The sequence below is a fragment of the Pan paniscus genome, chromosome 10, assembly GCF_029289425.2.
Source record: "Pan paniscus chromosome 10, NHGRI_mPanPan1-v2.0_pri, whole genome shotgun sequence".
Taxonomy (NCBI): domain Eukaryota; kingdom Metazoa; phylum Chordata; class Mammalia; order Primates; family Hominidae; genus Pan; species Pan paniscus.
Genome location: NC_073259.2, coordinates 136,332,678 through 136,349,675, shown reverse-complemented (window position 1 = coordinate 136,349,675; position 16,998 = coordinate 136,332,678). Strand labels below are relative to the sequence as shown.

Sequence of the window (16,998 nt, the reverse complement as noted above, 5' to 3'; positions counted from 1 at the left end):
CAGAAGTAGAGATGTGATGAGAGATAAAGAAGGCCACCTTCCTAATTTGAGATGTCCTGGACTTTGTTGTTTGTGCCTAGGCAGGAGAAACGAGCTGACCTCCCATGTGGGCTGCCCCCACAATGTGGAGCACACCCGTGAGAAGTGGCCATCCAGTGGCTTTTGATTCCCTTCATTTTGCTCATTTGGTTGATGAATAGGGTTTTGCCTGCTGGGCAGTCATTCCCCATCTTCTGAAACAGCTCCACCTGTGTTTGGGCATCATCACACCTTCTATCTTAGTGGTGTGGGTGGAAGTGACCTCACCCCCAGGCTCCCAGAATTCCTGTGCCCAAGATCTGCATCATCAGAAAACCCCATTCCCTTAAGTCCGCAGTAAGTGGGCGAAAGACTGCAGTGAGTGCCAAAAATCTACCCCTGCAACTTTTTCTACAACCGTGTGAGAAGTCACTTTCTTTTAGTTGAGTATGCTGTGTAGACAGAATATAAGCCTGGAGGTGCTGTTGACAATGATGCCCTCTCCAAAATGAAGACAGCAAAGAGGACAGAGCAGCCAAGAGATTGGGAGAAACAGAAACTGTCCAATGACATCACTTGACCCCTGGATCCAGCTGTGCCTGAAGTCTATCTGGACTTTGCAGTTACTGAACGAATTATTTTTTTCCTTCTTTTGACTTTGGTATGGTTTGCTTAAGCTGGGGGTTTTGGCATTTGTAACTAGAGGAATCGTGAATAAGAAACTGAATAATTTGGTGCATATTCAAAAAACATTTCCATCAAACAGACAGGGAAAACTGCTTCAGTGTGTCAAACCCAACCTCATTGTTTCCAGTGGAGACAAAAATCACATTTTCAGGAATACCTTGTTTAGGGCATAAGTAAGAGCTTTTTCTTTTTTGTTTGTTTGTTTTGTCTTAAAATCATCACTAAGCTGTAACTCAATGATAAGACCAGAAACTAGCCTAGAATTGTGTGTGTGTGTGCATGCACGCACATGCATGCACACGTGTGTGTTGAGGCAGGAGGCAGTTTTCTTCAAGTTCCTTTATTTTGGGACTATAAGAATCCCTTGTTGCCTCAAAGACTTGCTAGTAGAATACCGCGTGCCAAAGTGGCCAGCGTTCGATCCACATTTCTACAGCATCTGGGTCCGCAGAGACAGTGAGGAAACACAGCAGAAGCAAACATAATTATGGGGCCAGAGGGACCAATTGAGCAAGAAGGATGAAAAAAGTCAACTGCAGAGTTGGGAGAAAAAAATTAACCTAAGAGAGAAATGGGGCCTGCTCTGGATGGTTTTCATGACTCTGAGAACTCAGAGGGAGAAGGGAAGCTTAAGATCGTGTCAAGAATATCCTAACACTAAGCCAGATGGAATTATGCCTAAGCTGTAGTTAAGCATGAAGTGGTCAAGGGATGTCTCAGAATATAAACCTTTGGCTCTCTGTTTAGGTCTACAATAAACAAACACCTCACACTTGACCAGTTTTCCTATTCCCCGATATTGTTGAATGCACAGTTCTGTTTTCTTTGCTTTGTGTTTTAAATTATTCTCAGTTATTTTTAAAAAATATCTATGTAAGGTTTCCATTGTATTGTACTGTGGATTCTTCTTCTCCATGGCTTTAATAATACAAATAATGATGGCCCTGATTTATTGAACTTTACTATATGCCAAGTCTTACCGCATGCAATAGTTTGCATGGCCTCAAAAGCGAATGTCCACTTAGAACCTGTGAATATGTCCTTGCTTAAGAAAAAAATCTCTTTTCAGATGTCATTAAGTTAAGGATCTTGAAATGAGATCATCCTGGATTACAGTGGGTTATAAATCCAATGACCGGTATCCTTATAAGACAGACAGGTAAGGATCATTTAGAATGGGAGGTCATGTGAAGATGGAGGCAAAGATTGCTGTGATGCTGCCACAAGCCAAGAGCACCAGGAGCCAAGAGAAGCTGGAAAAGGCAAGGAAGGATCCTCCCCTGGGGGCTCAGCACAGTGCATGGCCCTGACAACATATGATTTTGGACTTTCGGCCCCAGAACTGTGAGAGGATCAATTTTTGTTACATTAAGCTTCCATGTTTGTTACAACTGCCCTTGGAAATTCATAAAGCATGCTAAGTATCTCTAGTCCACTTTTGCATTAAATATTGTCAACCATCCTATAAAATAGATATTATCCCTTCTTAGCACAGTGGTCCCCAACCTTTTTGGCAAAAGGGACCAGTTTTGTGGAAGACAATTTTACATCGGACCAGGGGGTGGGGGGATTGTTTCAGCATCATTCAAGCACATTACATTTATTGTGCATTTTATCTCTATTATTATTACCCTGTACTATATAATAAAATATTATATAACTCACCATAATGTAGATTCAGTGGGAGCCCTAAGCTTGTCTTCCTGCAACTAGACCATCCCATCTTGGGGGCTAGTGGTGGACAGTGGCAGATCATCAGGCATTAGATTCTCATAAGGAGCACGCAACCTAGGCCCCTTGCATGCACAGTTCATGATAGGATTCTAGCTTCTATGAGAATCTAATGCTGCCGCCGATCTTACAGGAGGCAGAGCTCAGGCAGTAATGTGAGGGATGGGGAGCAGCTATAAATTCAGAGGAAGCATTGCTCGCTTATCCATCACTCACCTCCTGCTCTGCAGCCTAGTTCCTAATAGGCCACGGACCACTACCAAACCATGACCAGAGGGTTGGGGAACCCTGACTTATAAAGCAAAACTGAGGCTCAGAAAAGCTGTCCTTTATTTTTTCACTACATACACTAGGTCTTAGGGCCAGTGGAATGAACATTGGTTGATTTTTCATCCAGCATCTATCACACCTTCTTTTAGTAACAGCTCTTCAGTTTTTCTCTGGGAGGAAAATCCTTTCCCCTTGGATACAAAATGATGGAACTATTAATGAGGCTGTCTTATACCTTTCTAGATAGAGATGGGCCTACACAATCTGTGTGCATCCCTGAGAGTTAGAATCACCTGAAGAGCTTTTAAACAGTAAAACTGATCAGCCCTGCCTCCACACCCACCCCTACTCCATCCCTACCAAAGAGCCTGATTCCATTGGTTTGGGATAAGGCCTGGGGATTGGTATTTTCAAAATTCCCCAGGTGAAAAGTTTAGCCAAGGTATAGGCTTCTTTCACCCTGGAATCTAAAACATGAGCACTGAGACAAAAATAAGTAAAATGGTTCCTGTTTTCCAACTGCGGTACCCTAAAGAAGCCAGACAATTATAGCTACAGGAACCCAGCACCTGGCAGCTTCCTGCTCATAGGAAACCTCGTCCTTTAGCTTTCTCTGGAGTCAAGAGCTTCCAATCTCTTATAACTTAGTAATAAGCAATTAAGGTATTAAGATGTTTCTGTTGCTAACAACCAAAGACTTCTGACCAGTTCATCCAGGAACTGGTGGAACAGAAGCTCAAACTTAAGCTGTTGTTTCTATGATACTGAACCTTCCTAATTAGTCCATAAGTGATAACTCACCATGTTGCTGGCAAGATGAAGGGTATTGAGAGAAGAAAGAAAAAAATGTTATACATAGAAAAGACATGGTCTATATTAAGTCTTTGGGTTACTTTAGGATTCCAGCCATATGCAATGCAAGTGTAAACTCAACATTCCTAACACATTATTAAGAACATCCTTAATCAGGAAGAAAAAATGTGTACACATTGTAGAAGACAAGAAATCAGTCTCTCTGGGAGAGTAACTAGAATCCACTGTCTTGGAAATTTTGCTGATTTAGACTCCAGATGGGTTGTATTTCACATTTGCTTTCTCCTTGAATGCAGCAACTTCTAAGTTCCTAAAGGCATATAAAACAAGGGAGCTCAGTGCACAGGTAGAATAACATCTTGAAGAGAAACTGGTTTTCAGAACATCGGAAGTACCCATTTAGAAACAAAAGCCACACCATTAATACAATTTTTATTCTTCTTTAATAGACATAAAGATAATTTTTAACTGACAGTTCTCCCAGTCACACCTAGGGTACGTGAGTGCATGTACTTGAAAACATAGTAGAGGAAAACAGTGTAAGGAGTATAGTGTTGTAAATTTCTTATATAGCATACGAAGCACCGTAACATAATTTGAATGCAAGTAATGATTAATTAAAATTGTATTCTGTAAGCCATAGAGCAATGACTAAAATTTAAAAAGAAGTATAAATAATAAGCCAATAGTGGAGATAAAATGGAACCATAAAAAATACTCAACATAAAAGCTGGTAGGGAAAGAGGAAAAGAAGAATAAAGAGCAGATGGAACATAAATAAAACAATGAGCAAAATAGTAGATCTTAATACAAATAGATGAATAATTACATTAAATATAAGTGCTCTAAACATTACACTTAAAAGACAGAGATTATCAGATTGGATAAACAAGTGAAACCCAACTATATGCTGCCTATAAACAACCAACATTACATATAAAGACATAAGTTAAAAGTAAAAAGATGAAAAAGATATTACCATAAAAATACCAATCAAAAGAAAGCTGAGGTGGCTATATTAATATCAGATAAAATAGATTATAGAACAAGAAATATTTCTAAGAATAAAGAAAGGCATTACATAAAAGTGGATTGATCGAACAACAACAAAAAAATCCTAAGTATGTACCTAAGACAGTGTTCAAAATACATGAAACGAAAGCTGTCAGAGCTAAAATAAAAAACAGACAAAACCATAACATAGTTGGAGACCTCAATACTCTTCTCTCAATAACTGACAGAACAAACAGATCAGTAGGAATATAGAAGACCTGAACAACACTATACACATTTAGGCAATCATTGTGGCCTTGGGTAAGGCAAGCTTTCTTAGATGTGACACCAAAAAACCAATAACTAAAAGAAAATATTAATAAACTAAACATCATTAAAATGTAACGCCTCTGCTCTTCCAAAGACACATACTCAGAGAAACTATCTTAAAACACTTATCTGACAAAGGACTTGCATTCAGAATATATAAAGCACTCTCAAAAATCGTAACAGGAAAATAATCAATAAAAAATGGGTACAATATTTGAAAAAGATATTTCACCAAAGACAATACAAGGACAGCAATTAAGCACAAGAAATATTATTCAACATTATTAGTCATGAGGGCAAAAATTAAAACCTCAAAGAAATGCCTATTATATACCTATCGGAATGACTAAACAAAATCAAAACAAAATGGATAATATCAAATGCTGCTGAAGATACAAACCAACTATTATACATGGCTGATGGGGATGCGAACTGCTAAAACTATGTTTAAAAAGAGTTTGCAGTATCTTATGAAGTTATGTATACAGTCTGCATACAACCTAGCAATCCCAATCCTAGCTAGTTACTCAGGAGAAATGAAAATATATGTTTGCATGAAGATTGTTGGTGAATATTTATAGCAACATTTTTCATAATTACCCAAAACTTGCATAATTTTAAGGTCTTTTCAGTATGAAATAAACTGTGGTGCGTTCATTCAATGGAATGCCATTCAGCATTGAAAAGGAACAAACTATTGATACATAGGTGACTATCAAATGCATCCTGCTAAGTAGAAGAAAGCAGATCCAAAAGCTGCATACTGCATGATCCTGTTTTTATGACATTTTGAAAAAGGTAAAACTCTAGAGACAAATAACTAATCAGTGGTTGCCAGGACTGGAGGTAGAGGAAGGAGGGGGCTACCAAGGCAAATAGAAATTTTGGAGAGTAATGGGCATGTTCTATACCGCAATCCTAGTGATGTTTACGTGACTGTGTGCATTTGTCGAAACTTAGAACTATACACTCAAAGAGGTGAATTTTATTGTGTGCAAATTATACTTTAATAAGCCTGGCTTTTAAACAAAGTAGATGGCTGTAAAAATGTTCTATCAATCAGATGTTCCATTTATTCCATTAATTCAGTAATACTTTCCTTCACTTCAATTAATATACCAAAGACACATTTTTATTAACCTTGCTTTTTATGACTATGGATGTATGAAATATCTAATACATCCAAAGGCTTTGTTTTAACCTCTGCTCATGGAGGTGTTAACTACTAATATAATTGAGAGTGCTGAGCTCTTCTCTGCATGACTGTAGCCACACTTGTGATTATGCTAACAGTGAACAGTGAGATGAACGAAGAAGAGGTTGAAGCAAAACTCAACTGCTTAAGGGAAGGGTCAGGCGAGTGAGCAGAGGAAGAGAGGACCTGAATAAACACACTCTCCAGAGGAGGACACCCCTGCTCAGCTTTGGCACAAGGTAGCCATAAAAGAAATTACACCCAAGATTGGCAGACTCTCGACACTTTTGAGAGAAGTTGGAAATCCTAATTTGCTTTTCATAATGAAGGAGAAAACTTATTTGATCATCTCAGTAGATGCAAAAGAGCATTTGATAAAATTCTATATGCAACTTCTAGCAAACTAGAAATAAAATCTTTTTTATAATTGACGGATAAAATGTATATACAGTTACAGAGTACAATATGATGATTTGATATATGTACACATTGTGGAAATCCTAATTTTTTTATGTGAATGCTCCCATTTCTCTTCATTTTTTTATTATTATTATTATTATTATTATTATTATTATTATTTTGAGACCAAGTCTTACTCTGTCACCCAGGCTGGAGTGCAGTGGCATGATCTTGGCTCACTGCAACCTCCAACTCCCAGATTCAAGCAATTCTCATGCCTCAGTCTCCCGAGTAGCTGGGATTAGAGGCCCCCGCCACCACGCCTAGCTAATTTTTGTATTTTTAGTAGAGATGGGGTTTCACCATGTTGGCCAGGCTGGTCTTGAACTTCTGACCTCAAGTGACCCACTGTCTTTGCCTCCCAAAGTGCTGGAATTAAAGGTGTGAGTCACCGTGCCTGACCAACTCTCACAATTTTTAAATGTTGGGAGCCTTTGAAAAAAAAATTGTATGGATAAAACAGTACTTGTCTGCGGGTCCTGAAGTTCGCAAGCACTAGTAAAGAAATTTGGGTATAGAAGAAGAACCGTAATAGGACACATTCAGATCTGATGGTTTAATAGAATGATTTCCAAGAAGTTGCAATAACTACTAAGAGGCTAAAACACAGTAAGGAATTTCGACTTGAGGGATAAGAAGGGACAAGGATGAAAAGAAAATCTACGTGTCTGTGCTAAGTGTACACATGTAAGTGTATGCAGGACAGGACATGAGCATCATTCTTTGGTGGCAGCACGAACGTGGGTGAGTTGAGAGGGGCTTCTCCACCCTGATGACATCCTAGGAGGATCCTATTTCTCATCCCTGCCATAGACCCTAAATCCCTTACCAGAAACCCAAAACCCCTAAAGCACTGACAATCCCAAGGTTTGGCTGGTTGGTTGTATTTAATTCATTCAGTGGCCAACACCGATCTGAAGTCCAGCTATTTGGGGTCTTATTATCTTTCTTTAGGTAAAGATTCATACATTGCACACAAAGTCAGCACGATGTGCAATTACAGGCTGCAACTCCAGACGAAGACTAAGGGTGCCATACCACGCATGCATATGACTTCATGCCTCTATTTTTCTATCTTTCCTTCTATCTTGTCATTCAAAGATATCAATAATTCTAAATTTTGAAATACATTTGCCCCCACAGATTTCAGAAAAGAGATTGTGGTCCCACATAACCTTCCCAGAAGGTCTCATATGTGACTAACAACCATCACTAAACTTCCGAGGGCATCTCAGCCTGGCACCGCCCTTCCACTTGCTTTATACAGGCGCAATACATCAACCTCTAATTCAAGGATGTTTTGCCTCTCCTGCCTCAGCCCAAGTCTTAAATCTTAGGAAAAGATTTCTTTCTTTCAATGCCCTGTCCTATTTATGGAACCTCTGAAGAACAATTCTGCCTTTTCCGAACCCTGACAAATTGCAAAGCCTCTAAATCCACAGTCAAAAATAAACAGACAATTGGTATTAAAAATTAATCAGTGGTTTCAAGGATTCCAGAAATCAGCACTTAAATCCGTGTGCAGGAAGAGACAGAGATGGCTTTTTTTTTTTTTAAAGACAGCAGAAATGTAAACAAGGTCAGCAAACTTTCCTCTCTAGAAGATATCTTACGGTGCAAACGCTTTACGTGTGGAGGAATCCGAGGGGGGAATGAACTGCTGCTTTTGATCATGAGAAACAAACGGAAAATGTATTTTGCAGATGATAAGTTGCAGGCCCTTATGCACCCCCAAATCACGTGGTGAACTTTGTAAAGCAAAAAGCAGGGAAAGAAAGCCCCATCAAATCAAGGTTGCACTTAGCTAGAGGGCAGAGGCGGTTTGGGATAGGGGTGGGGCTTCGCTACGTCCCTAGTTTTCAGCACTTTCCCTTGTTGTGCAAATATCAGCTTCAAATCCAGTCCCAGTTGCCTTTCCAGCCAAATCACTGCCCCCAGCACTGAACACATGGACATCTGTAACAGCCACTCTCGTAATCAAAAGTAAAATCCTCTGGATACACACACAGACACACACACACACACGGAATGTGAGCCTTAATGAAGAACAGTCCACACTTGCTTTAAAGGGAACATCCAGTTCGCCTGGTTAAATTCTCTCAAGGGCAAGGGGCGAAAACCCGGAGGAGGTCGGTCACGCCCTGCTCAATTAGCACCGCCTTCCTCTGCAAAGTGCTTTACTACCCATTCAGTCATTTTATCAACAAAAAACTGCCGGGAGGTAGGTTGGGAAGGGAATTCTTCAATGGCCACTTTGCATCTAGGAAAACTGAATCCTAGAAACGCTGGAACCTAGAGCTAATTAACAGCAGAATCCAGGCACCAGATTGTGACTGTTGACTCTTTCAAATAAAATAGAAAAGTGCCCCCCTCTCCTACTCCTCCACCCCCGACTTGCCCCCCCTTTCCCTCGTCTCTCACCCCCTCTTTCCCCCCTCTCTCACCCCACCCTCCTCTCTACCTGGAGCTCTTAGAAGAAAGGAACGCTTATATAAAACATAGCAAACTTGTCTGGTTGGTGTATCTGGGAAAGCGCAGCCTCAAGGAAAGTAGATTTTTCTGGATTTTCAGGCGGTGCAGAATGACTTTTGAAAAGCAAACGCTACTTTTAAACATCCATTGACAACTTGTCTCTCTCAATGCATTTCTAGCTCAGCCTCAGAGCACTAGGCGGGAGAGGGGTGGCTTTGAGTGTTCTCTGCTCAGAGCCTGGGGCCGATACTGCACCCGCGGCGCCGCGCGAAGGCTCAGGGCACCCATGTGCGCACCTCCGTTTAACCAAATGAACCCGAGACCTTCGCCAGGGCGCGGGCAGCAGGAAAGCGACGCTCTCCTTTTTCTACGCCCTGGACGCGCCCCGGGACTCGGGCAGCTGCTGCCCTGGCAGAGCCTAGGCCTTGCTCCCCGCCTGCCCCGCGGCTCCTGGGGCTGGAGACCGCCTCTGCCCGCCCTTCCCGCCGCCGCATCCGCGCGGCCACTCGGCCGCACACGCACATAATAAAAAAGGTCGGAAAAACCACACGGCTACCTTTTGTGAGCCCTGCGGGCGCCATACGTTAACTCCCTTAAATTCCTCCAACCCAAAGCAGGGCCGTCACTCCCATTGCAGAGAAGAGGACACTGAGGTGAAGGAGCTCCGGACAGGACCGCTGGTGAGGTAGTTCCCGTCGCGAGGGACGCACCCACCTCCCCATCCGCGCTCCCCCACCACAAAGGACTCATTTGAGAGAACCCGCAGAGAGCCCCTGGTTTCTGCCAAGCTGGGGTCCCTGGTGAGCTGCGCGATGAGTGAGCGTTCCTCTAGGGCCCGCACAGAGAGCCTAGCGGTTGCGGAAAGGGGATGCAAAGAACCGGGCCTTCCCTTCTGGAGCACCAGCCCCACAGTGCCGAAGCTGTGGATGGGGAGCTGTGGACAGGGAGCACACAGCCGGGAGGAAGGCGCGCACAGAGCGGAGCACCTCTCCTGGATGCCAGTTCCACAGGGTGACTGTGCTGGGGCTGGGGCAGGTCCCCACGGAACTCAGGGATGGGGAACAAACGCCGTGTCCCTCAGCCACGCCCCCTCCTCATCCGTGGGGCAGCTCTGGGTCTGGGGGGTCCCGGGTGGGAGATTCGGGACCCGGGACCAGCCTAACTTGCCCGGATCCCGGCGCCCAGCTGGGAGCGCCCTTCTGGATTAGGGGCGGCTCGGCCCCCGCAGAGGCGCTGTTGATGGGATCCGAGCCCCCGCCGAGGCCCCCGCCGCACCCCTCGCTTCGGCTGCCCTCACCCCGAGCTCCCCCGGAACCGGGAAGTTCGCATGCGTCGGCGCGCCAGGCCCCCGCCCCGGCCTTACCTTTGCCCAGCAGCGCGCCCAGCAGCAGGCTCAGCGCCCCGCACAGCGGCGCCGCCGGCCCGGGGGCCGCACCCTCGGAGCGCATCCTGCGTCCCGGCCGCTCACGCAGCCCGCCGCCAGCCCGAAGCGCAGCGCCCGCCCGCGGCCCCCGCCGGCCGCCCCATGCCCGGGGCCACTCCCGCAGCCCGGTCGGCTGGGCCCGCTGCGTCTCTGCTGTCCGAGGCCCGCCCCTGCCGGGTCCACGCCGCCGCAGCTCCGGCTCTGGCTCTGGCGGCTCTGGCGGCTCCCGCTCCGCCGCTGCTCGCGCTCCGGCCGGGACAACTTTTCTCCTGCAGCCTCCGCAGCCGCCGGCCCGCCCCGCCCCCGGCCCCGCCCCCGGCCCCGCCCCCGGCCCCGCCCGGGCCCCGCCCCCGCCGAGCCCCGGGACCGCGGACAGATTGAGGGTGCGGGAGGAGAGAGGACGCCTGCCCGCCGGGAGGGGCGGCAGATGGAGAACCCCCCCCGCCCGGGCTAGGGAGGGTGTGCCCGGGAAAGAAGTCCGGGAGAGGAGGGGGCGTCTCCCCAGGCGGCTGGGACGGCTCCTCCGGGGGGTCCGCGCCTTTCTAGAGAAACTCTGCGTTCGCAGACTCCTGCCCGGGTGCCCAACGGACAGCGGCCCGTGGCCCGGAGGGTCCTGCCCAGGGACCCGACGCTCAAGGCGGAGCTGGACTCCTTCTCCCCACCCTCCCGTGGTCACTGCGGGACCTGGTGGTCGTCACGCCCCATTCCTCAACTTCAGGTGGCCCCTGCTTTAGCCTGGAGGGCTGGGGACATCTGGAATGCAAAGTCCCGCGCAGCTGCTGCGGGGAGAGCTCCTAACTGGATCACTGAGCGGGGAAAAGCAGCGCGCAGCGGAGCGTGAAGGCGGGGTGCCGGCTCAGACAGATGCGGGTGTGCACCTGTGCGTGTGCGGAGGGGGCGAGGCACGAGATCACAGCGGTGTCTCTGGGAAGGGGACTAGAACGCAGAGGGGAAGAAAGGATCATTTTTCACTGCATGTCTGTGGGGCTTCCACTCCCCAATCATCTCCCTCCGGCCCATAGCATGTGTTTTATTATCTTTTCAGTGGGTGGAGAATAGCCCCTCTCTAGACTTGCTCCTGCAATAAGCAATTTCTCTGCAGACTCAGACAAGGAAGATCCGCCCTCCGCCCCCCCAACTTCGTTCTCTCTATCTTTTCCCTCTGATTTCTCCAGCGCTGGCCTCCCTCATGGTGGTGATCCCAGGTGATCTCAGCGGCTTCCCTGTGCGGTTCCTGACGCTCATGCTCGGGTCTTTCTGCCATGCATGGTCTGAGCAGTTTGAGGGCGGGACCCCGACTCCCCCCTTGTGACTGGGAATGAAGGGCCATGGGTTCGGACGTCCCCTCCTGTCCTGAGCTCCTCACCACGGGCTCAGCATCCCCTCTCACCGTGGGCTGGCTCGGTCCAACATCAAAAGGAAGCCTGAGGGGTATTTTCTCACCATCAGTGCAGGAAAGAATTTCAAAAGAAAAAAAGAAATCCTTGATTGAAAGAAAAGAAATGTAAACGAATGATCCCCAGCAACTGCAACCCCAAGTCTTATCTCCCAACTCAGCCCCTAAGGAATGAGCCAGGCATAAGGAGAAATTGGGGCGGGGTGGGGCGAAGGCTTTGCAGGGCACTGGCCAGAGTGGGAGGCTTTCTCCTGGGGTGGGGCCCGGAAGTCTGGGCCAGGCTGGGGGGAGATGTCTCCCTGGTTTTCTTGGCTGGCTCTACTCACATGATGTGAGGAGAAGGCAGCTTGAAAACTAGCCAGGCCCCAAAGGGAACGGTAAAAGCTTGATTCTCATAGGCCTGGATAGCAGAGACTTGATTTTTAAAGTGGATTATGCTGATAGTCGCCCAATTCTTCAGTACATTCAGCTAGTGTAGACCTGACCTTGGGGGCAGGGGGCAGTTGTAAAGTAGATTTGGGCTCCTAAAACGGAAGGTACGTTTTATTCACAGTGTTTTGAGCCTGAACATCACCGGGGAATAAATTTTTTTTTTCATTTAAATGTTCCCAGCATGAGGGAGAAATACACAACATGTCCCATTGTTTGTAACTGAGGATGGGAATCTGCCTTATCCTCTCTGCTCCCTATTGGATAACAGGAACAAAAAATAAAAACCCAAAGAAGTGCCCTCCACTCGCCTGTTCTATGCAGCCTCATAATGTACCTTCTTTCCACATCATTTCTTTCCTTTTGGCACAGAACATTGCTGTCCCTACTGCAAAGACAAGTCAGGTCCTGGACTACATCTCTGTGATGCAAATAATCAAAACCAGGGGCTATCAAACAAGCCACAGCAAAATAAATACTAATTCAACATGGGGTTGGAGTGGGGAGAGGATTCTCAATCAGATAAGCTCACTGCACAGCACCCCAAAGGCATCCACTGTCTCCAGGTGATCCTGAATCACAGATGCCCCTTGAGACTATGTTGCCTCCGGGCATCCCCTGTGAGAGCCTTCAGGAGACCCAGCAAATGAAAGCTTCTCTGCAAACCTTCCTTTAGGACTCCATTTAATCTATTGCATGTCCCTCTCAAGAGCAGTCAAACGAACATGCGCACAAAACTGAACAAACAAATAAAACAGATGATACAGTCAATTTCTCTTTCATAGGTAAATCCACAAAAATTGAGGTTCATGGGCTAATAAAGTTTTCCATATTTATTTTTTTTAAGTCATGTATCATTTAACCCCCAAATCATTAATTCCTTAACTTAGATTACTTCCAGATGGTTTTCTGAATTTCATAAGGAACATCAGAGGCTTCTAATCTCCTCAAAGGCTGTTGCAGAATTCCTTAAGGACTGTGGGCACATGGAAGCACTTAACATAATTTATGGGAGAGGAGAATGATTGGAAAGAGGAAACCTGCTGCTTCCACAGGGTCTCAGGGTTCCTAAGTCAATGAGGCAACTTCAGATTGTTTTGTTCATGCTTAAATGTTAAATTGTGAATATCGCATAAAATGAGGGATGGAACTCGTGATTTTAGTTCAAAGGCTTCTTGCATTGTCTACCTGTAGACGGGACATATGGGTATATATTGCCGAGGACATGGAAAAGAAAGGCTATATGTTGGCCTCATGAAACAGCTATGGTCATCCCGCAAACTGAGTATCAAGTCCTGACTATGGTGCTTACTATTAGCGATAAAAAAATGAGGAAGAAGGAAAAAAGGGAGAAAAATGATAGAAAGGTCTATGCTTAGTTCTGTGTCCTGTCATTGTTCTTAAAACATATAGGCACTATCTGATTTAATCCTCTTCACACTCGTGGGGTGTATTATTATTATCCTTGGACATTTTATTCATTCATTCATTCATTTAACAAATAGGTGTCACTTGCTTACTATTTGTCAGGCCCAAATTTTGGGGTTTTGCCAGTGAACAAAATAGACGAGGGTCCTAAATTCATGGACCTTACATTCTAGTGGAGGATGCAGACTCTAAAGTAATATACAAGTAATTGTATCTGTTAATGCAGTGATATGTGTTGTGAACAAAAATAAAGCAAAATAAGGGAAAAGTCTGATTTGGGGGTGCAACTTTAGGAAGGTGGGTGAAGTGAGAGCAATTTTTGGGAAAAGAGCTTCTCAGGCTGATAAAAATGAAAGTGTAAAGACCCTAAGCTGGAGTCCTGAAAGGTCTTATTTTTCTTTCAGAAGGATCACTCTGGCCAATTGTAGACCACAGCCTATAGGGGTAGCCAAGGAAGCCTGAAGTCTAATTAAGAGCTGGTTCAAGGCACCCAGGAGTCTTGGATGCTTGCACTGGAGTAAGAGGAGCAAAGCTGTGAAGTCGCGACAAGGACCAGTTAATGATGCCTAGTGGAAGTGAAGCCAGCAGGATGTGCTGATGGATGGGTGTGGACTGTGGGAGGGAAAGAAGAGGCCACTGTTTTGGCCCAAACAACTGGATACCTGAGGGTTCTATTTACGGAGGTGAGGAAGACAGGGGGTGAGTGACCTTGGTCGGTACATTGGTACAGATGAGGAAACTGAGGCTCATAGAGGAGATTAAGCCACTTGCTGGTATGTGACAGCCCATACATTGAAAATCAGCTCTCTGCACCCCCCGGAAGGGGCCGGGCCAGTTTATGACCACCAACCCTAAGGCAAATTGAGTATTGCATTGGTACGAACCGTAAGCCGTATGTCATCCCCTCTTTCATTAACTCCAGGTCTAAGTCTGGCTAAGGTAGAGAGGAGTCAGAGGTGTGGAATGTAGAAATAATACATTCTTCCTCCCTCCGTGTGGATAAAGATTCCAGCCTTTATTCCATCTAATGAAAATATATTTAGGGAACATTTATTGGGGGCCATTCGCTGTCTGCCCTTGTTCCTTTATTTGTTTGCTTGCTCATTCCTCGTTCCGTGTCAACTCCATGAGGGGACAATGTCTGACCTGCTCACCCCTGTATTCCCATCCCCTACAACAAGTGTGTATGTGAAGATAAGTCCTTGTCCAATGAATGAATACTGTAAATCCATAGACTATTAGCCCTACTTTACTAATGAGGAATCTCAGAATCACTCATTTTACCTTTAGTTCATTTAGCTGTTAATAGTGATGATGATGATAATAACAATTAACATTTATTAGGTACTTGCTAATTGCCAAATATCTCATTAACAACCCTATGAACATGTACTCTTGTTATCTCCAGTTCACACATAAGAAAACTGATGTCAAAGAAGTGAAGTGGCTAGTTCAATGCCACTCATCTAAGAAGTGGTTGAGCTGGGATTTAATCTAGACCATCTGACTTCAAAGTCCACATTCGCGACCATTCACTAGACTGATAGGTGTGTGCTCAGGTGTGCCTGTTTCCTACACCAGATGTCTAGGAAACTTGTGTTAGGTCTCACTTGCTAGGTCTCTCTTTGTGTCAGGTTTCACTTGTTGGGCCCTTTTATTTTAAACAAGCACTGAAGAATTGTCCCTTTGTAACTTCCACTTACCATCCCAGACAACCTCTTGAGACCCTTGTGCTTCTCTGGCACTGCTACTTGAACTCAGCCTGTATGGAGCTTAATCGACCCTGAAGAGGACATGGGCCCAGCATCCCCAGATAAGATGCAAGATGCAGGTGACTTTTGGCCTGTGAAAACAACTTTTAAGACTGATGCTCAAATGCCCATACCTGCTTATCATCCCATTTTCCACGTGGTACCTGTTGGATGCCCAGACTCCTCTCACATTTGTGGTTAAGACCCACAGAGTAGAATCTCTACCCTTCACCCTTCCACTAGGGTTCAAGGCCAGCAAATGATCAATTTACTATAGGAATTAGGTTAATGAAGCTTCGGATTAGGTTACAAATGGAAGTAATCACACTGGTATTTCCTTAACTGTATTTGCATCATCATCATCATCATCACCATTATCACCATCATCATCATCACCATCATCATCACCATCACTATCATCATCACTATCACCATTATCATCACCATCATCATCACCATTATCATCATGATCATCATCATCATTATCACCATCATCATCATCACCACCACCACCATCATCATATCATCATCACCATCACCATCATCATCACCATCACCATCACCATCATCACCATTACTATTATCATCACCATCACCATCACGATCACCATCATCATCATCTCTAACACTTGCAGATTCCTTACTCTGTCCCAGGCACTGTCTTAAGTACTTTGACAGGTGTGGACTCATTTAATCCTCACAACAGTCCTATGACATTACTTTTGTTATTAACCCCACTTACCCATGAGAAAATTGAGATACAGAGTTTAGGAGACTTACCCAATGTCACGGAACAACTAATTGGCAGAGCTGGTATTCAAACTCAACTCTCCCACCATAGACTCCTTGCTCTAAATAGACAATTCTCAGACTTTCCTGTGTATACACGTGACCAAGGGAACTTGTTAAAATGCAACTTCTGATTTAGGTGCTAGGGATGGGGCCTTCTCCTCTGCATTTCTCCCAAGCCTCCAGGTGATCTTGATGTTGTGAGTCAGTGGGCCACTTTTGAGTAACAACTCCTAAATAATTACCCTATTCTGCTCCCCATCTACTTATGCAAAATCATATTATCCAAACTATATTTATTTGAAAATTTCACTGACATTAAACTCTTTCCTGCTTCTCAGCATAAAGCAATCACAAGCATATTCAGTGCATTCTGTCATTCCAGAAGAACCTTGAGACTGGAGAATTCGTCCTGCAGTCAGTTAATAATGGCTATTTAATGCACACTCCTCACCGAACCCAGTATTTGGAGTGGGCAGGTGCAATGACTGGCTTTGGTCTAGTTAGTAGCTGCTCCATCAACTGAGTCCCTAAGTGACCTTAATGAGCACAGACCCCTGCCAACCTGCAGTGGACACAAAGAAAAGGGAATGAGAAGTGAATGTTTGCTGTTGTATGCCTCTGAAAGTTTGGATTATTTGTTACAGCACCTTCACATAATAATCCATCCTCATTGGAACACCCAGGCATTCAAATTCATTGCGTGCCCACTCACTCAGCTGCATTCCTGTTCCTTTTGGATGATCAGGTCTTGCAGGAATAAGACCCACTCTGTGTCTATGCATTCTTCAGTTCAATAGTAACTGTTGAGTGA

At 45.2% G+C, this 16,998-nt stretch overlaps 1 protein-coding gene across 1 annotated transcript in view; it reads right to left on the bottom strand.

Moving 5' to 3' along the window:
- TMEM132C (transmembrane protein 132C) overlaps window positions 1–10,673 on the bottom strand; it is a 438,903-nt gene extending 428,230 nt beyond the window's left edge. The window contains exon 1 of the mRNA XM_034934833.4: window positions 10,332–10,673. Within this exon, the coding sequence (XP_034790724.2) occupies window positions 10,332–10,416 (85 nt within the window). The 5' untranslated portion in view covers window positions 10,417–10,673. The remainder of the gene's footprint in view (window positions 1–10,331) is intronic.
- Window positions 10,674–16,998: the final 6,325 nt, after the last annotated feature.